The sequence below is a fragment of the Centroberyx gerrardi genome, chromosome 12 (genome assembly GCF_048128805.1).
Source record: "Centroberyx gerrardi isolate f3 chromosome 12, fCenGer3.hap1.cur.20231027, whole genome shotgun sequence".
Classification (NCBI taxonomy): Eukaryota; Metazoa; Chordata; class Actinopteri; order Beryciformes; family Berycidae; genus Centroberyx; species Centroberyx gerrardi.
In genome coordinates this window covers 4,133,010-4,154,465 of record NC_136008.1, presented here as the reverse complement: position 1 = coordinate 4,154,465, position 21,456 = coordinate 4,133,010, and the positions used below count along the sequence as shown (strand labels likewise).

General features: G+C 40.3%; 1 protein-coding gene across 1 annotated transcript; it reads left to right on the top strand.

Moving 5' to 3' along the window:
- The first annotated feature begins 453 nt into the window (after window positions 1-453).
- rhbg (Rh family B glycoprotein) lies at window positions 454-20,258 on the top strand. The gene is made up of 10 exons (XM_071910138.2): window positions 454-850; window positions 7,301-7,487; window positions 8,237-8,387; window positions 9,095-9,242; window positions 9,967-10,133; window positions 12,068-12,205; window positions 12,785-12,918; window positions 14,878-14,999; window positions 16,477-16,550; window positions 19,226-20,258. The coding sequence occupies exons 1-10, from the start codon at window positions 667-669 to the stop codon at window positions 19,301-19,303; spliced, it is 1,383 nt and encodes a 460-aa protein (XP_071766239.1). The 5' UTR covers window positions 454-666; the 3' UTR covers window positions 19,304-20,258.
- The last annotated feature ends 1,198 nt before the right edge of the window (window positions 20,259-21,456 follow it).

Sequence of the window (21,456 nt, the reverse complement as noted above, 5' to 3'; positions counted from 1 at the left end):
GTCTGTTCAGGCATGGTGGCTATCGCTGCTCATGCTAACTACCCAGTTCTTCGTCTTCTGTTTATTCCAAACAACCCGCTGTTGCTGCTGCTAGAAACATAAAAAGCATCACTTCCTGTGCGCCAGAGGAGTTTTTCTGGGAAAGACCTACCAGACACCGGGTGTTTAGAACAGCAAATGGAAAAGCTTTCATGAACTGGATATAGGTTGAATCACTACTGTGTTATATCAACTGAAGATAGAGAGTAGCAAAACAGACATTCAATCACATGGAAAAGTCACAGATTATTACTTTAAGGTGAGCCCAAACATTTCAGACCACCTTAAAAACTACAGTAGGAGAAGGGAGGGGCTAAGACTGGCCCTGCCTTATTTGCGGCAGAGGCAGGTCTGGTGGGCGTGAACCAGCAGGACAAAAACACAAAACAAGTAAGACCAACCCATGTGTCTGTCTGCTGGCTTCTCCCTCCACCTTCACACACTGGCTCCCCTCTCTGCACTGAAGACACCGCTGGGTGCGCGAGAGAGACTGTGCCTTACTCTCTGTGGAAATTAGCTGGATCTTTAATCCCTTTCATCCCCCAACCTAAGAACAGGCCTCAGACGCTTCCAACAGAAGACCGCCCCCCCCCGCCCCACACACTCTCCCTCCTCGCACCCAGAAACATGACGGACGCAGCGACCAACATGCGGCTGAAGCTGCCGCTGATCTGCATCATCCTGGAGGTCATCCTCATCATCCTCTTCGGCGCGCTGGTGCAATACGACCACGATACGGACGCCAAGAAGTGGCACGAGCATCTGAAGAACCACTCCGACTATGAGAACGACTTCTACTTCCGCTACCCAAGTGAGTGACCTGTGGATTTCTGGAAGGGATGGGGAGGTGGGGGGGGTCAGAGGTTACGGCTGGGGTCATGGGTGGAGATGCTTTGGCTCTGAACAGTAATAAGTGCCTGAATTTCTTTTTACCTGCCTATAATTAAGGGATGGGGATACTTTTAAAGAGTTGGGATGGAATTTGAGGATCAAAGATGCTGTTGGTACATCCTTTTGGCTTCATTTAATGAGAGGCTTTAGATTGAGGCTCCAAAAACTAAACATTGCTACATTAATGGGAATAGCACAGTGCTGCAACTACAGTATATTGCATTGTAAAGACATAGAAGCAAAGTGAGATTCATTGACTAATAATTTCACAAGTTATCTAACTTTAACATATAATTGCCTAACAATTATATGTTTTTTTCTCGGGTGGGGCCGATGAAAATGTATATATTTCTTTGGCACCGATGAATGATTTCATCTTAAATACAGAAACAGTTGCTATTGCTCTAATGATGCTTAACACTTCACTAACCCTAAAATCTTCTTCATCCTCTCTTACATGCACCCTCAATGATTTTTGACATACTTGTAAGTATGCCGACCTTGCATGCTATCTCAGCTCCTTCACATATCCAGGACATTTTGTTTTTGTTTTGTCAGACTGTCACTTTTCGATCCCTGCTAGTTAGTGTGGGAAATATTGCATCCTGTGTAAAGGGACAAAAAGTTGCTGAGCAGCAGTACATAGCTTTCTTGTTTCCTAATTGGATGGGTGTTTGCGGGCCCATTCTTTGCGAGTGAACAGCTCATGGAGATGTCTTCCAGTCCACTGATGTCCCATAGAGGCTGATCCATTGATCTCTCTCATTATTCATTTCCTGATTTACAAGGATTGATGGTGTAGAAAAATCGTTTTTTCCCCTCAGGCTGGAGGTGAAATGCATTATCAATCAGTAAATCGCTCATTTTTTGTTTTATAAAAACGATTTTCTGTCCAACGTTTCACAAAATTGACACCTAATGTACACTTTGAAAATGAATGCTGAAAGTAAAAAAAAATGGGTTGCTAATGAAGTTGTGGGTCAACTTAAAAGCTTTGCATACAAAATAGTTCTGTTTTTGAAATAGTAACTACTGAATTTAAGGTAACATTGAAATGAATTACAATTTTAGGCGCTAAACAGAAAACATAAGTGTCAGAAAAGACACACAGAAAAGTATAGAGGCCATGAAACACTTTCTGTCTCGGTTATCATCCTGACAGTTGCAGGTGTATGTTTACTTTTAAATTTACATTTGCAGTTAGAGTACACTGACAGTTACAAATACACACCTGCGTTTACATTTCCATTCATCGCTATAATCCTCCGAGCCACTTCATCCGCCCACAGTTCCACCTTAACAAATCAATCTGAAGTAACATGGGTGAGAGGCAGCTGGTGGGCGTGTCTTAACAAGTCCAACACTGTCAGAGTGTGTGTCTGTCTGACTGCTGCACACCTCCAGGCCTGCAGGTCTACCTGTTACAACACACCTTCTCTCTCTCTCTCTTCCTCCCTCTCTCTCTCTCTCTCTCTCTTCCTCCCTCTCTCTCCCTCTCTCTCTCTCTCTCTCTCTCCCTGCGCTGCCTTGCAGGTGTCTGGGTTGGCCCGGGGCAGAGAACAGAGACATGGGAATGTGGAGAGAGGAATACTCTCAGTCCAGCACTGTCTAAAGCTGCAATATGCAACATTTTGCCTTCAGGCAGCTGGGTGTATTGTTAGCCCTGCCCTCCTCCTCATCAGTTGGACAGGTTCCCGCCCCAAGATTTGTCACTCATATTAATTAACTGCCTACCTGGAAACAGCTTCTAGCCTGAGGCTGAGGGAACCTGTAGGGTTTGACCGATATGGGTTTTTGAAGGCTGATACCACTACCAGTATTTTTGAATTAAAGCTGCCAATAGCTGACATTTTGTGCCGACATGCAACATTTTTAAACATGTTTAAGTAAATTTTCATGGCAAAAATTCAAAAAAATTAAAGTATACAGTGTTTCAATCAGAATTGTATTCTTGTCAGGTTGGAAAAGCCTCTGAAACAGCATTTATACCATCATGGGACACTAAAATCCAGAATAGTTTCAATAAAAGGCCAGTATCAGCCTAACATATTGGCAAATGCAAGAGAGAGAGAGAAAGGAGTGGAAGAAAAATAATAGATGGGAGGGAAAATGTGAATCAGAATCGCCAAACATGAAAAAGAATTTGTCTTGATGACATTGATGCAGATAGATTGACAAGTTATAGCGTGTCACTGACATGCATGGCCCAAGGACAGCAGACCTGCAACCTGGTTGTGCGTGGCAGGTTATTTACTGTGAATATATTGTACCCAATGATATGAGAGGTGAATAGTTCAGGGTTAGGAGAAAAACATCAAAGTCAGGTTCACATCAAGTCTCCAAACCTGACCTGATTTGTTTGGTCATTTGAATGAATTGCACTTTTAATATGAAGAGTGCGTTTCCAAAACACCATTTATCCATTTTGAAGAAGAACTATCAACTATTAACTATCAACATATCTAAAATATAGATGTTATTATTTTATGTTATTATTTTGCCAGCTATGGACTTAAATCCTTTAAAAAACTCCCAGAACTTGCTTTAATGTCATGCAATTAGTTATTTTGTAAGAGTGGGTATCACTTTTTTCAGATGGTGAATATCTCATTTTCAAATAAAACTCTTCAGATACAGTAGAGCTGTTAGTAGATTAGACAGCAAGGTGGACTAGTGGTTATGGAGGCCGTCCTTCAACCGGAAAAGACCCAAGTTCAAGCGAAAAGGATCAATAAAGAACCACACTAATGCTATCATTATTAGACGCAGTATTCTTGACTCCACTGCCAAACCACTGAAAGCTATTGACAGGAAAACCTGTCCAAGGTTAGATAAATAAGGGGCAGCAGCAGAGTGTAAAGGTCTATAAGATTTAATGGCTTCAGATAATCTTTAACCTGTTAACCTTCACCGTCACGTGAGCTGAGCTGGATGGAAGATCACCTTCATGTTTCAGTGCCATGTGTGTACAAAACCTACAGCAGAGTGGTGGCGGCACGCACATCCATTGTCCTTATCTGGGACAGGAGCTGGACAGAAGTCAATTAACAGGTGAAGAACAGTCCGCACACTGCAAGGCTCCCTAACTCCCTTTAATTCCCTTTAATTCTTTTAAAGGCATACTGAGCAGGATTTTCCCCCATGACATAGCATAAACTCGTCCAAAAATGATCCTACTCAATCATGACTTATGGCCTATTGGTAGTGTGTGACAGTGTGTGTGTGTGTGTGTGTGTGTGTGTGTGTGTGCAGAGAGCCTGCCTTCTGCCTGGATTTTCTTATTTCTGAATGTTCGGGACATTTCTGAGCGTCAACTGCTGAATCGTTTTATATCTAAAAGCCTCGCTGGCTGCGGTAGCGGTCCGAACTCTAATACAGAGTAGGCTAAGCTAGCTACTGTTGTTAGCGTAGCTTTGTTGTAGTAGCTAATATAGATAGTTAAGCTAACCGGCAGCTGCCTGTCCAACAGAAAACAGGCTCTTCATCTCCATCCTCTCCTTCAATACTCGCCAATGGATGAAAGCAAACCCCAGATTCACTTTTGTTTTGGAACGAGCCTTGTCTGCTGTTTTGCCTCGCTGTATTTCTTTATTTATTTTTTAACTTTTTTTACTGTTTTGTACTTTTCTGGCAACCGCGTTCAGGGGGCGTGTGTGTCATGTCCTGTTGAGCTAGGGAGGAGAGGTGTTTACAAGCCAAAATCCTCCTCAGTAAGCCTTTAATTCTTTTAATGGTCTTTTGTGCTTGAAATGTTGTGCTCAAAACTCTTTTTTGTGCTCGAAACGTCACTTCTCTTCTCTGGTGCATTAAAAGAATTAAAGGCAGCCTTGCAGTGTGCAGACTGTTCTTCACCTGTTAATTTACACAACCTACTCTGAGTACACATTTGCAGAAGATGCTCTATAAACAGACAAGTTCACACTCCACACACCTATACAGTGCTGTAAAGACACAAATGCATGCTTGACTGGTTTTTCTAAAGCAGGATCATGTGCGGCTTGTGATTTAAGCATGTGCAGGTCATCTGAAGTGAATGTATTGTCTGTACGTTCCCTTGAGATAAGGATGGTATGTCAACTGGAAATATGCCTCTTGTCTCCCTCTTGCGCAATACCTGAAGGCAAATACATATAGGACCCATAACTGAAAGGTCACAGGTTAGATCCCTACTGCAGCAGTGTGTCCTGTTCAAGAGTTCATGAGTAAGACACTGCTAAGATTCATCAGCTAAATGCCAAAAAAAAGGTAGATAAAAAATGGGCATTGGCCAGTCAATGTTGCCCATCGTCGATATGATGGATGGGAGGATTTTAGGATTTTAGTTTTAGATTCAGTTTCAAAACCTGCCTTAAGGAGCTGCTAAACCACCTAAGAATTTCATTAGTCTGGATTTCAATGAAGAGTTTTAGTGTCCCACGATGGTCTGAATGCTGTTTCAGAGGATTTTACACCTTGCAGAGAATAAAATCCTGGCGGGAAACACTGAAGACTTTAGATTTCGGCAGCTTCAATCCAAAATTATTGGTATCCACCTTCAAAAACCCATCAGTCGAATCCTAATACATGCATACAAGATTTACAATGGACGCTTTTAAACTGCATGTGCTACCTGCATGCATGATTGTGCAGAATACAGTTCAAGATGATACTAATTGCACCCAGTAAACCCTGTCATTTCGGTGTGTTGGCGTCCCTGCGGATGGCACCGCGAATCTGGGCCAAAATGCCAACGGGGACGCTGGCAACACCTCCACCGGTCATGCCAATTATCCGTCTCCATGGCGACAGCAGCCACGGCACAGTGCTATATTGTCTGGCAGTTTGGGCCAAACAAGGAGAGTTACAATGCAGTTCTAGCAGGTTGTGTGAACCGGGAGAGAGGGGAGGACAGAGTGAAGCACCGGGGTGCGAGCTCAGAGAGTTGCACTGAGATCACCATTTCAAAAAAAGTGACACATACTCTTAAAAAAGTATTGATGCCACATATTTAAAACAAATGAGTAGTCCTAGTAGTCCTTATTTAATAAACGACCACTTCTATTCAACTATCACCATCTATATTTTAAAGATACTGAGTGGTGAACTTCTTTTTTCAAAATTAATATAGAGCACTATATAGAATAAAACTGTAAAACTCCCATGTAACCGCGTTGTCCTGGGTTCAAATCCGGCTTGGGACCTTTGTCGCATGTCATCCCCCTCTCTCTCACCCCATCTTTCCTATCTATCGCTACTGTCAACATTCAAAAATGACCAAAAAATAATCTAAAAAAACACTCTTGAGTCACATAGTGTGTAGTGGTCTATCTGGGGCAGCTGAACCTGCAAAGTGCCCATTGACCACTGCTTATGTAACTGTGCAGATTCACAAAGAATGACTGTTTTGAATGACAAAGCCCTGAAGTGATAGAGTGGTTGGCAGTGATCACATGGCTTTTTGTGGATGTTGATAGTCTTAGATGGTCTGAGTAAATATGAGATCGATGTGAAGCCACTTTTCCACTATTCCTCACTGATGTGCTGTTGCCACACAACTGCTAACCTTTTTATTGGCAAAAAACGAAGCAGAATTTTAAAGTGATGTTGAACTTTGGTAGTGTCTTGGGTTGTGTATCTTCCTCCATGATAAAACCCCAAAATCCATGATTCTCTGTTATCTGTTGCTCCGGTAGAGGAGATTGGAGAATTGTGTTTTTTTCTCTCTCCATTCACTGCCATTGTATGGAGGAACAGTCTGAAAATCACACTTCTAGCCCATAATCGAACACGAACAAAGCAGATTCTGACAATATAGAAAAAACGAGTCTCTCATTTTTTTTCGCCTATTTACAATTATTGGTAAACATACTACTTTCTTACTTTTGTACTAGTTTTCATACTAGTTTCTTCTTCTTTCAGTGTTACACTTCTTCAAATCGAAAAGTTTAATAAACACCTCAACACCACAATTCAGTGACAGGACTAGTTTTTTTTATATATTGTCAGAATCTGCTTTGTTCGTGTTCGTTTATGTGCTAGAAGTGTGATTTTCAGACTGTTCCTCCATACAATGGCAGTAAATGGAGAGAGAAAACAAACACAATTCTCCAATCTCCCCCACCGGAGCAACAGATAACAGAGAATCACCAATTTTTGGGGTTATATCATGGAGGAAGATACACAACCCAAGGTACTACTAAGTTCACCATCACTTTAATGTAAGCCTACAAGTTGATGAACACGGATTCATTTGTTTCTCATCTACCAAGTCCTTCTTCTCCACCAAATAAAACGTACACGGATAGAAAAGGCCGCAAACACCGAGCTCTGCCCCTCCAGGCTCAGGATCTCGTTCAGGTCTCAGCCTCACGTGTTTTGTGCGTCGTTGCAGGTTTCCAGGACGTGCACGTGATGATCTTCATCGGTTTCGGCTTCCTCATGACCTTCCTGCAGCGCTACGGGTTCAGCAGCGTGGGCTTCAACTTCCTGATCGCGGCCTTCGCCCTGCAGTGGGCCACGCTCATGCAGGGCTTCTTCCACGGCATGCACGGCGGCAAGATCCACATCGGGGTGGAGAGGTGCGTGCGTAACATGCATGTACGAATGCACACACATACACACACACACACACAGACGCACACACATATGTCATATACACAGATAAGTATACTGAATATGCAAAATATGTACTCTATTTCTCTTTTTCATTGTCCTCATTCCCCTCTCTAACACACACACGCCAAAGCATGCATGAACTCACCCACACACACACACACACACACACACACACACACACATCACTTTCTCCCATTGCTCCTCTCTTGTAGCTCTTGCTATACAAAAACAGTTCAATAGGCCATATATCTCATACAGACAAAATTTCAATGCAAATGCAAAAAGGCATACAATGATACCATGCCATACTTGATTTTATTTTATTTTGCTTCTTTTTACTTTTTACTTTCTCTACCACTCTTTTCTTCTTTTTTTTTCCTTTACTGTTCTTACAGTTCTCATTTCTTCTATTTACTGTTGTTTTATTGCCGCTGTTTCGTCTTGTTTGATTTTTTGCTGGTCCGTAAAACACTTTGTAAACCATTTTCAGTAAAAGCTATATAAATAAAGTTATTATTCAAATTATTACTATATTCATTATTAAGTATGTGAACTTAAATAAGGAGTTTTATTCATGGCAATTTCACTTCTTACTGTTTACCTCTAGTACTACAACCTAGTAATGTTACTGTCTTTTGCAGTTCCACTTACTGTCAGCTAACTTCCTCAAACATTTGTAAATGCAGTTTCTCACTGATTCTGTCTTCTTCAGCATGATCAATGCTGACTTCTGCACCGGGTCTGTGCTGATCTCGTTTGGAGCGGTCCTGGGTAAAACCAGCCCGGTCCAGCTGCTGGTCATGGCTTTATTTGAAGTCACTCTGTTCGCTGTCAATGAGTTCATCCTGCTGTCTGCTCTGGGGGTGAGTTAACATAGTTTATATGAAGAGGTCTATTCCAAAATGCTATATATCCATTTTGAAAATAAATATTGTAATAATTACTTGAAGTAATAATCTGCGACATTTTCATCTAAATAAATGTCCATTTTCCTATTCTCCATAGCTGATTTATATAACTCAACAGTGATTCAACCTATATCAAGTTCATGAAAGCTTTTCCATCGTCTGTTCTAAACACTCGGTGTCTGGTAGCTCTTCACTGAGAAAAATCTACTGCTGTACAGGAAGTGATGCATTTTATTTTTCTGGAATAAACAGAAGAAGAAGAACTGGGTAGTTAGCATGAGCAGTGATAGCCACCATGGCTGAACAGACAAAGAAAAGAGAAACTCAAACTGCATCAACAGAGAATCCAAGCTCCGCCCACACTGTTTGATTGACAGGTGATCTGTGGGAAGTGCAGTGCAGAAACACCACAGCAATGAGCGCTGAGAAACAAAGATGGAGACCCTAACCCTAACCCTAAAATGAGCTACTATCATTTTAAACGCATCATAATTTGTTTTAATGCTACGTCAACCATTTTGCAGTTTCACTTTTTTCAAATGGTTTATATCTCGTTTTGGAATGAAACTCCTCATGCACACAGTCACAGTCCATATTCCTCAAGTCATCTCCTGGACTAGCACATACACTGCAGGTTTTAAAACAAACTAACTCTCCTTCAGGCTAAGGATGCTGGCGGCTCCATGACCATCCACACGTTTGGAGCGTACTTCGGCCTGGTGGTGACCCGGGTGCTCTACCGGCCCAACCTGGACAAGAGCAAACACCGGAACAGCTCGGTGTACCACTCTGATCTGTTCGCTATGATCGGTGAGGAGCCACAAGACCGGGGCTGGGAATCTTTGCATTGAGTTTTTTTTTTATACCAATTCTGATACTTTCAAATTTGATACCTGTTCAAAAGTACTACTTTTTTTGATACCTTTCTTTATCAAATGAAAGTACATTTCATTGTGCATAAGAGTTAATTATTTTCAATTTAACTCTTGTAAATGCCATCTGGCTTTCAAAATGGAATCAGTCAGTTTCCATGAGAAAAAATAAAACTTGAGTTCTCATCTTGAGAATACAGCATGAACTAATAGGCAGCGGTTTTTGATATGCATCTGTACTCAAGACCTATAGTCAAACAGATCTTAAAGCTTCAATATACAAGATTGTTATGTAAAAATACACCTGCATGTTTATGCTCTGTCAAATGAAATTCTGGTGCCGGTATCGACGCTGGTGGGAAATCTTTTCTGTAGGTAAGTAATGAATTGAAACTTAAGAGCGAAATCCAAACTGTCTCCTAAACAGCAGCAGAGGAAGCTGGACTCACCAAAGTTAGATCTCCTCCTCTCTCCTCTCTTGGGTTTGGTTTTTTGCAGTTTACTGATGTCACCACAGGATTTCTGGGTATTGAAGTCAAACAATTCAACTGTCATGAAGCCCAGCGCAGCTTTAATTTAACTTAATTTCTCGTGACAAGCCAAAAGAGTGACATCCTGATGATCTGTTGTATGATCTGATGATCTGTCGTATCTCGGCTCAGGCACCATCTACCTGTGGATGTTCTGGCCCAGCTTTAACTCTGCCGTGACGGCCCACGGAGACGACCAGCACCGCACGGCCATGAACACCTACTACTCCCTGGCAGCCTGCACTCTGTCCACCTACGCCCTGTCCGCCCTCACGGCCCACGACGGCAAGCTGGACATGGTGAGGAAACAGGAACCAACACTGAGACTGAGGTGTCCAGCCAGTACTGGGACACTTCAGCGTCTCCGCACTGCACATATAGTCCAGGGTTATCCTTAGTCCTCAGCTAATTTACCCCTTTTTCACACTGCAACAGTTAGCTCAACACTGACTTCTGTGATTGTATTGTTAATTATACAACAGGTAGTTCCAATTGAGTAATTTGATTGGACAGGAGGCATTCCATGAGTGCTGCTATTCAGTATAACAGCAGTGGGACGTTTTACTATACGTATCACTCCGCTTTACAGCTGTTATAATAGAAACAGTTTATGTGTTGGCAGTGGAATCCAGAGACGAACAAAAGACAAAAATCATAATTTGTTGTCTCAAATTACCATTACTTGATAAATAGCTTTGTTTATAGAACTGTTGTATAAAAGCAATATAACATATTGCTTAATCGTAGCTAGTCCTGCACTAAACTCTTGGTTAGCCTTAGAAGCCTTGCCATAGAATATAGTACAATAAGGCCTAGGCCAGGATTAAATCTGACAATGTTCATTAATTTACATTATAAGCATTTATCTTACACTCTTATCCAGAGTACCTTACAATGAAGTAGAAGATGCTTGAGTTCCTAGTTCACCAACATTACAAGCAACCAATATTAAGAAGGGTGAAGGGCAATACAGAGTCCGAAAAGGGATGTAATAAATATCCCTGTGACCCTAAAATGATCATGGATGAGAGAGAAATGTTGGTAAGGAAATAAGAGCCGAGGGCAAGAGGCAGAAAGGGTTTTATAACATCTGGACTTTGTCAGAACTGCAGATCTTGGGTTATCAGGGTTTAAAAATCGCTACAGAGTTTCTCACAAGATAAAGTTTCACGAATGTGTCACCTGTCCAAAAAAATCAAGTTGGAGCGATGCACCTTTTCTACTGTAGCTGAGTCACATGGTATCTCATCAGGTGAGTGAAACGGTGTATTGTTTTTGTCACGGCGTTTGACAACTCAGCTGTCGACAGTGAATCATACGGGAATCAAGATGAGACATTCCTGCACTGATAGCAATCAAACAAAAGAGAATCATATTCAGTGCAAAGACTTGAGAAGGGAGTGGACACGCCATATAGCCTGTTGATAGTGAAGACAAGCTAATCAACTGACGGAATCAGTTCGTCTGTAAAGGGTTTGTGTGTCGGCATAGCAAATCAAATAATGCATTCCTACTTTGCTGCCACACCCCCCACATAACATGAAAGAGGCAGTAACATGATGCAAAATGATTTATTGTTTGGAAAGTACCTGCTGGTCACATGACAAAGTCTCATCTCCTTCTCATCTGTTATGCACATTTTTTAAGTTGCAACCTCTTCTGGTGTGCAGATCTGTTCGCCTCACTGTTTTGCAGGTTAGAGTTTTATTTTAGTTTCTCGAAGGTAGAGCTGCTCTGGAGGCAGAAATAATCTGACTGGTGTTGGTGGAGTTAAACCTCAGTGGGCGGAGCCAAAGAACCACAACGAGCAGAAGTTAGCTAACTGGGAAACGTGAACTTTGAACTTAGAAGGTCAGCAGCTAGCTAACTAGTTTACCTAGATAACTTAGTATGGCTGGATTACAGTTTATCAGCTAGTAGAAAAAGCACTATAGGCTTCATAATATTATCTTCCTCCTCTCTTACCTCTTGTCTTTTTCATTGGGCTTCAGTCTGATGTGACTTTGCCAGAAAAAGTGTTAGTGTGGCTCCGCCCACTGAGGTTTAACTCAAGCAACAAGATTATTTCTGCCTCCAGAGCAGCTCTGCCTGACAGTTATTTGAAGTTGACAAGTGTTGAGTGGTGCAACATCAGGGTGCTGTTCCACCGAAAGTGAGTGGACGTTAAGTGCCTAAAATGTAATGTAATAAAGATGTGCCATATGAAATCTTAATGCCCTTCTCCTCTCTTCAGGTCCACATCCAGAATGCCGCCCTGGCCGGTGGAGTTGCCGCGGGAACGGCCGGTGAAATGATGCTGACACCTTACGGCTCCATGATCGTCGGCTTCTTGGCTGGCATCATCTCTGTCCTGGGCTTCAAGTATCTCTCGGTACGGACGACCTCGCATTTCATGTTTCATGTTTCAGTCTTGGGTGTAGAGTGTACACATGAGAGGCGGGGCTAATTGTAAAAAAAGCAAAAACAAACACACTACCAAGGAAAAAAATACTAATTAGCTGGGTGCACACTCATCCCCCTTATATCCAAACTAAGAATTTTCATCTAATCAGTGAAACAAATCCAGCCATCTAATTTGTGTTAGCCTGTCACAACACACATGTCGACTCAGCTGTTTCTGCTGTCAACTAAATTTAAATGGGTAAAATATAATAACATTGTAATGCCAGCAGGCGTTAAGAGAAACTGGCAGCAACATACTTGGAAGGTCCATGTGTATTTATAGATTTGAGGTGTTTCAGAGTACAGATGTAGTCATATATTAATATTTTATTTAATCCGACCCAAAACAACCTACACTTACTTGCCCGAATATTACATACAGCTCAGTGGGTGGAGCATGGGGTTTGATTCCCACTGGGCCTAAAATGTTTCATGATACTGTAAGAAGCTTTGGATAAAAGTGTCCACCAATTGGCATCCTTTCTTCTTCTTCTTCTCCTCCTTTTAGCCCATCCTGGAGGAAAAGCTGAAGATCCAAGACACCTGTGGGGTTCACAACCTGCACGGCATGCCTGGCGTCCTGGGTGCTATCGTGGGCGCCGTTACTGCTGCCATAGCAACCAAGGATGTCTACGGAGATGGGTGAGCGTATTACCGATGCTATCGTAACCAGCAAAAGCTTGCAACGTCAGACTTTGTTCATGTTGTTCCTCTCCAATGATGCATCATTAAGCTTATTAACCTAATATACTAATTGATCAGATCGACTCCTGTCTGTTCCTGTGCTCCGGTATCAATATCATATACACAGTGGTGGGAAAAGTACTCAAATCCTTTACTCAAGTAAAAGTAGCAATACCATAATGGAAAAATACTTCATTAAAAGTAGAAATTCTACATTCAAAAGTTTACTTACGTAAAAGTATAGAAGTATTAGCAGTAAAATGTACTGAAGTATCCAAAGTAAAAGTCCTCATTCTTTCAGAGTGTTAAATTATTGAAGCATTAACCTGTAAGAAGTATTTTAATGTTGTCGGTCTAACTGCTCCATATACTGTTGGGGAGTTTAAACTCTAACAATGCAACATATTTTATGAGCTTATGCATTTAAAACCTTATTCTGCAAAGTAACTAGTAACTCCAGCAGGTAAATGTAGTGGAGGAAAAAGTACAAGTACAGTACTTGAGTAAATTTACTTAGTTACTTTCCACCTCTGCATAGCACAGCATCAGAAGGTTGTGGCTGTACTGGGCAGCAGGTGTGAGTGTGTTTAACTGTATGAATGTGAAAGCAGAGCATTGTTGAAAAATGCATGCATGCTCAGCAAAACTTTCCTGGATAGATAAAAGGATACCTGGATAAATAAAAAATAAATAAAAAAGTTTTTAAAAAACATGGCAAAGCCTCTGTTATTAGGAGCTAGATTACCCTGCAGCAAGTTTACTGTGGGATGATTAAGTAGCTTTGACAAGTTTCAGCTTGACTGATTTCATCTAAAAAACAAAACAATCACAGTGGTTTATCCTGAATTTCCACATTTTCTCATAGGCAGTTTGACTACGATATCTCTGCATGGGTTTGCCTGCAGTAGAGTTTGGCTGCAGATAGCAGCACTGTGACTACAATGACAGATCAGCTTTCACCATGCTGGCAGCAGAACACAAGCTACTCTCACATTCCTCATTCAGAGCAAGACTGCAGAACACAGTAAAACTATATCATAATAATAATAATAGTAAACTTTATTTACATAGCACTTATCAAAACAACATGCTTTACAGAAGAGTAAAAACAGGCTAAAAACCAAACACACTGAAAACTAGAAAGTAAAGACAAAAAATATAGCATAGTAAAGAACCAGGGCATTAATAATAGAACCGTTATATAAAGAGGCTTTTCTATAAAAATACATTTTTACTAGGGATTTAAAAGAAGATACTGATCCATTAACCTGAGCTCCTTACTGTATAGACTGATTCTTCTGATCTTTTTACTGTGTGTCTTGTACTGTCCTGTCTCCTGGTACTGAACGGGACGTCCTGTTGTCTCTATACTGTGTGTGTCAGTATATATTTGTGTTGCGCAATTAGTTCAATCAATAAGTCAGTGCCCCCAAGACAAATCCCTGTCATTCATGTGGGTTAAAGGAAATTTAAAATGAAGTTCATTTTGTTTTATATTGTCGATTGTACCATGAAGAACAGAATTGGTTTGTTTAATAAGATCGACAGAGATTATTATTTATCGATGGAAGACTCAGAAATCATGAAAAAATTGTGCGAGGTGGAAACATTTGCTTTTGTGTATTATTTAGATGAAGCATGGACACTCAGAAAACATACAGTATATTGTATATATAAGTAGTTGCTGTGTATTATATTAGTTTGTGCTATTATGCTGAGTGACCCGGAAGTCTGTGTCTTATATGTTGTTGTTTAGATGGTATGACACAAAAAAAAATCATTCATTCATTCATATTTCGTTTTCCCAGTAAAGTTATTCTGATTATGATGAGAAACATAAGCCATATGAATGATCTAACAATGCTAAACCTGAGCTGACTTGTGTGTCGTCTCTCTGTGTGTGTGTGTGTGTGTCAGGATGGCGGATGTGTTCCCTGACGTGGCGAGCGGAAAGGTGGAGGCGTCGTTCCAGGGCGTCCGGCAGGCCATCTCCCTGGCCGTCACGCTGGGCATCGCCCTGCTGGGAGGCCTCATCGTCGGTAGGTGCAGAGCGGCCGGGAGAGAGGCGAGACTCAAATCTGAGACTCAAATCTGACGTTTTCCTCGTTGTATTTGATAGAGGGGAGAGCGTCTTAAAAAGGACGAGTTTGAGATACTTTTCAAAACAGTATGTATCAAGTAAGGATGGGACGATCTGCTTATCTCTATTCATTACACGATATGCGATTCACGATTCGATACAACCACGATACGATGTAATAAATTAAAGTTCAGTGACGACAGAGTCCGACTGTGTAGAATTATGTTTATTTCTGAGACACAAATCTTTCTAGCGATGCCATTGGCTTGCTAGAACGTAAACAATTTAAAAATGTCATTATAAATTGCAAATAATATAATTTCGATTGAGGGCTTGCGAAACTGTGATGGTCAAGTGTCTCATTTGTGATTACTACAGCAGAATAAAACGGAGCTAATATCACGATTCATTTTTCTGATCCACGATACGCATTGTCACATTATTGTATTGCGATTATATTGAGTTTTGATATATCGTCCCATCCCTAGTATCAAGAGAGTGTAAGATGTTTACTGCCCCAGACATGTTTAGGGAGAGAAAAGTTCTATCATGTCACCGATAGAGATCAATAAAGGTTATAGATTACATAATGCCTATTTAAAATATCCCTGTACATTCACTGAACAAGCTTATTAGTATTTAGCAGCTGAAAACGTTCACTCGCACAGAGTAAATGTCACACACAGGACAACCAGGAAGAAGATGTCAGTGTGTGTCGTTATTAACATACAGTATGTTGTGTTTAAAAGTGACATCAGGGTGTGTCGTCCCAAACTGGACACAGGGAAGTGTTCAAAATGACACTTTCAAACACCAGCCTACAGGGAAAATGTTGTATTTTGCAACCACAATGAGTGTTTTCCTTTGGTTTCCCTTTGTAAGTTATCAGTACGTCCAATATAAGACCAGTATCCCTGCATATGACCAAAGGTTCAATCAATATGGATTTTTAAAGGCCAATACTGATATTTTTGGACTGCAGCTGCCGATAGCCGATATTTTGTGCCGTTATTTAAAATGTTTAAATTTAACCATCGCCATGCCAAACAATTCCAAATTTTTTTTCCAAAATTTCCAAAGTGTTCAGTGTTTCCCCCAGAATTTTCTTCTTGTCAGGGTGGAAAAGCTCTGAAACAGCATTAAGACCACCATGGGACACTAAAACTCTCCACTGAAACCCAGGATAATGACATTTTTAGGAGGGCTGGCAGCTGCTTAAGAGAAGGAGAGACAGGTTTCACTGCAGGTTTTACAGACTGACGCCCCGAAGCTGGTTGTTAAAATCAGATCCTCGCCTTCAGCATATCAATGGGGGATGAAACTCAGAGGCTGATATCAGATTTTTATTAAAAGGCCAATATCGGCCTGAGATATCGGTCTAACCCGAATTTATTGTAGCTGACATTTAAAGTGACGGAGACTCTCTCTTCTGTTAGGTTTCATTTTGAAGCTGCCCATCTTCGGAGCTCCTCCTGACACCATCTGCTTCGAGGACAGCATCTACTGGGAGGTGAGTTTCACCACTTCATTTATTGTTTTGGTGACACTTTACTTTACGGTGGGCGTATTCCAGTGTACTAACCAATGGAAACTAACTTTAAGATGCACAATAACACAGTGTCAGTGCCTTAAAACACTGCCGGTCCCACTGGCAGGTCCATCATTACAAACGCATGTTGCGTGGCCAAGCTTTGTTCAAACCCACAGAACTTTATTTTGAATTCTAGTCAAGATCTCAAGGTTTCCAAAGACACCAAACATGTCAGGCTGAATTACAGGGAAATGTGAATAAAATGATGCACAAACATCTATATTTTCTTCCATTTGTTGTAATGGTGCAGAAATAAAAACTGTTGTTTTGGATTTGAATATTTCACTCAGTATAAGCAGCTACAGCTTCAATGAAGCGTTGGAACGAGCAGAATATGGATGTGACTTTGTCGTACAGTACGGATTTTTTTTTACGCTACTTAAGGTGAAATTTAAGGGGAATATCAGGGTGCAAGGGGTTAAAAAATGCATTTGTATTGTGTTTTGCTTTATGCTTTAAATTATGCTTTAAAGCACATTGTGTATGACTGTATTGTGTAACCATAACATAACATAACATAACACAACATAACATAACATAACACATAACATGTCTTCTAGATCAGTGGTTCTCAACGTGGGGTCCGGGGACCACCAGGGGTCCTTGAGGGAGTTACAGGGGGTCCCCAGCAAAGTGATGAATTGTTAAACTTCAGCATTATTTCATTTACAAGAAGTTAACACCATTAGAGAATGTAGAAGAATGACTGTTTTGATCATAGTTTCTCTGTTATCTCTCTACCTACAATACAGTTATGGGATTCTGGACAAAATCATATATAGCTAACAATAAAGATATTCTTAGATTTGGGTTCGAGAGACAAAATCTCACCAAATGGGGGTCCGTGGCCCTAATGTGGACTAAATTATGGGTCCTATGAAAAAGGTTGAGAATCACTGCTCTAGATAATAAGACGTTAATCGGTGACAGCAGACCACATCACATGTTCTAATAAACATTAGATGAAAGCATGAATGGAGTCTCATGACAACAAATTATTTGCACCATTTTCCTTTGGCTGCTGTGGTGACTGAGGAAATTTAAGTTCCTTCTACCGTTTCACCCACTCAGCTTGATCCGAGCGTCACCTGAATGCCTGATGAGTAATCAGTGGGTTTGTGTGAAAGCCAAAACTCTCGTTCTGTTCCCACCATCTCTTCATTATTCTCTCCAAAACTTTGGATTCCAACTACCGAAGACTCAGTTTCAACTTTAAACTGTTCAGGTTCTTCAGGAGATGTGCAGATGTACTCAACCTTTTGGTTCTCTTCATACTTTTGAAGATATTTAACTTTTATTCTTTCTTTTTTTTTAAATGAATGGTGGAGACTGAAATGTGAATCTTAATAATAGAAACACTTTTGAAAGGCTGACTCTAATTCTGTCAACTTTTGCACCGCTCAAGCTGAAGTAAACTCACTTAGACCACACAGTTTCTCCAGGAAATAGTCTTTCCTAGTGCAGAACAAGGGTTTTAACCACAGATGGTGGATTCAAAACTAAAAGTCTCTGATTTAACCGAACGGCCACAAGATGGCGGCCTCGCACCAACAACCGGCTGTCGCTGGCTGTGCGCTGTCAAACCGCCAGGTGGAGCGAGTTCACACTGAAACATGATGTAATCCTCCAGGTGCTCAATACAGCAAACCCCCTGGATGATGTCAGGCGTTTTCACTCCTGACTGACATCATTTAGCTTCCCCAGGCCGTCCCACAATGCAATGTGCTGCATGTCTGCAAATGACAGAGAAAGGCTTTTTTTTTAATTTTATTTTATGTTTTTTTTTATGAATGTAATATAATGTGTACTTTCTGGAATGATTTTCAGAATTATGCCTCCTGTTTTTCTGGCTTTATAGATAATTATACTAAAAGCGACATATTTTGTTATTTTTATCAATCAATCAATATCAATCAATATAGAATATGCTGTTGAATTTTCCATGAATTTCTAAAGGCTATATAGTATTTAAATATTTTGTTCATAAATGCAAATATACTTAATCTCAAACCAAATTGAACATCTTTTTAAGACTAATTACTTGATAAAATGCACTTTTAAATCACTTGAACAAATATTTCATAACCCCTAGAAATAATTTTATTTTCTCCCTTTTTTGCTGTTACTCCTTTTTTTTTATTATTATAAAGGCTATTTGATCTTTTCTCTATCTTCTTCTTACATAAATGTATGAAGCTATTTGATGTTGTTATGATGAATTCAGTGACCTTATTATTGACGGTATTTGAATGTTTCATGGGTTTTCCATCCTTAGCTCCAGTTTCATCTCTATACATTTTATCTTTCAATAAGGATCTGAAAGGGGAAAAATGCACTGTAGATCCAGTGTTTCAGAAAGGTGGAAAGGCCTGGAAGATGTTGACATTTGGACGCTTTGCACCATGGGAAAATTAATGACATAAAAGCAGGAGGCAGACACCTTTACGCACCTGAGAAAGAAACACTAAGGATGCATTTAGTGAGGAAAATGGAAGGATGGTTTCACTCCAGATTGAGGTCATAACTCTAGAAACTCATCAATTCTCTCTCTCTCTCTCTCTCTCTCTCTCCCTCTCTCTCTCTCTCTCTCTCAGGTGCCTGGAGATGAGGAGGCTCATGAGGACCAGTTGACCACTGTGAGGACAGAGGAGGCTGAGAAGCTCAACAGTTAGACACACAAACACACACACACACACACACACACACACACACACACACACACACACACACACACACACACACAGAGAGGTTTTCATATCCCAGCACTTGAGATTTATCCCCTGTAGATTGTAAAATTAAAGGTTTATCCCTCATGCTGACAATCACCAACATGCTGTAAAATCTCCCTATCACTTATAATGGGGGCATTGACAGGTTGTTATACTACCTATTGGCCACTAGAGGTCGCTGTGCAGCTACACTACACTGTGCTGCAGGCCTGTGAACACAGTGAAGAGGCTGCATTGGGAAATGACGTGTCTATTTGGTGAGAAAATGCTGTCTAATTTCCCCCCATCCCAAGCCAAGACATATTTACTGAATTTAATTTCAACAGCTTGGAAAAACCAAAGACAAACAGATTCCCCCTGTAGCCAGAAACTTGCATTCAATAAAAACAGAATAAATGAGTCTTGAGAAATTGAGAATCAAATATGGTTAAAAATTTTTTTATAGCAAACCAGTTCTTTTCTTTTCTTTTCTTTTTTTTTAATAAAAGTATTCCATGAGAAAGAATGCAGAAGTATAATGATGTTTTTTTTTTTGTGTTTTTTTTTATTTTTTTATTATGTATGCCTTTTCTCCTGATATTTTAGGGTTGGGGTTTTCTGTGACTTTGTTTTTCATATTAGACTGTTTGTGATTAGTTAGAATAAAAATGTTATCGTTGTACATTTACATGCAGTGCAGCCCGGACCTTTAGACAAGATTCACTGTGGTTCCATGGACTGTTTGTTTCAGATTGGCCTGTCATTTTATTTTGCTGTAGATATGGAAAAAAAAAAAAAAGAGGGAGAGGCCTCAGCTTCTGCATTCACTGTCAGAGAGGAGAAAATTCGCTGTGAATTCAAAGTATTTTGGAGACATGCAATATTGGTTTATTTTGGCAAAATAAATCCTTCAATTGTGTACTGTTGCATTTATTATTTTTCAATCTTTAAGCTTTATTGTAGCCTTTATATTGTATATATTCAGTGTAGTAGTAATAAATGAAAAGGTGGAATAAAATCTATAATTTCCAGTCAGTGATGATTGTAAGGCAAATCACCATCAATATAGACAGCAATTATATTTTAAGAAAACATTCATTTATGTTTTTTTCCTTAAAAGGCCCTATATCTTCATATAACTTAGATCAGGTCGATAGGCCTACTGCTTGCTATGATGTGTATGGATTTATGTTATAAAGATTTATGTCTAAAAATGTGCGTGAGAGGCGACTGGCAACGCAATCAAGTCGCTGCTTGTTATGATGAAGGCCAGTCATCCTTAATCCCTTCTTTCTTGAATACTTAATGACTATATTGCAATCACTGCGGAAGGGGTTAATGCCTCCAATCCAGATGGGGTTTTTCTCTCACCGCGTAATTAACACAGTTTCACTTTCGGGGATCAAACAGCCGAAGAAAGCGGGTGTCCTTGTTAGATATGGTCTCCTCGGGGCCCGGGGTATGGGGGGTGAGTAATGCCACAGAGGAGGAGGAGAAGCAGGAGAAGCATTTTGAGTGGATTTAACAGGAAATCCACTTCCATCGACATGCTCGCTGTGTCTCGTGTTGGTAAGACTAAGATTTTCCTTAAATGTGAGATGACATCGTGACGCAGCAACGTTCAGTAAGTGTGTGGATAACCGACGCCTCCATGAAAGAAACGTGAAGTTGTTAACAAGCATTATTGCTATAAAGTTAAGTTGTTCCTCCACTAACCTCTTTTTCAAAATAAACACAATTTGTTAACTTGAACTCATCTCCTGTAGTGCGCCATCTTGTGTAATTGTAGCATATTTATCCTCTTTAATTTGTTTCTTCTCTTTAGTCACCAGCTACAGATGTTATGGTCAATAAATTTCATTTCCAAATGAATCCAGCCTGCATTTGTCAATAAAATGTCTATAGTCCTATATTCGCACGGGACTAGTGTTATGTGGGGAACTCATATAATCAATAAACACATTGGCACAGGATAATGGAATTTGCTAAAATCACCGGTGCCCCAGATATAATTGCATAAAATCAAGATTTAACAATTTGTCCTTCCTGATTTAGCAAAATTTAAAGTGAAATTTGAAGTGTGCTAATTTGGGTGCTAATTTGGGTAATTTGCACTG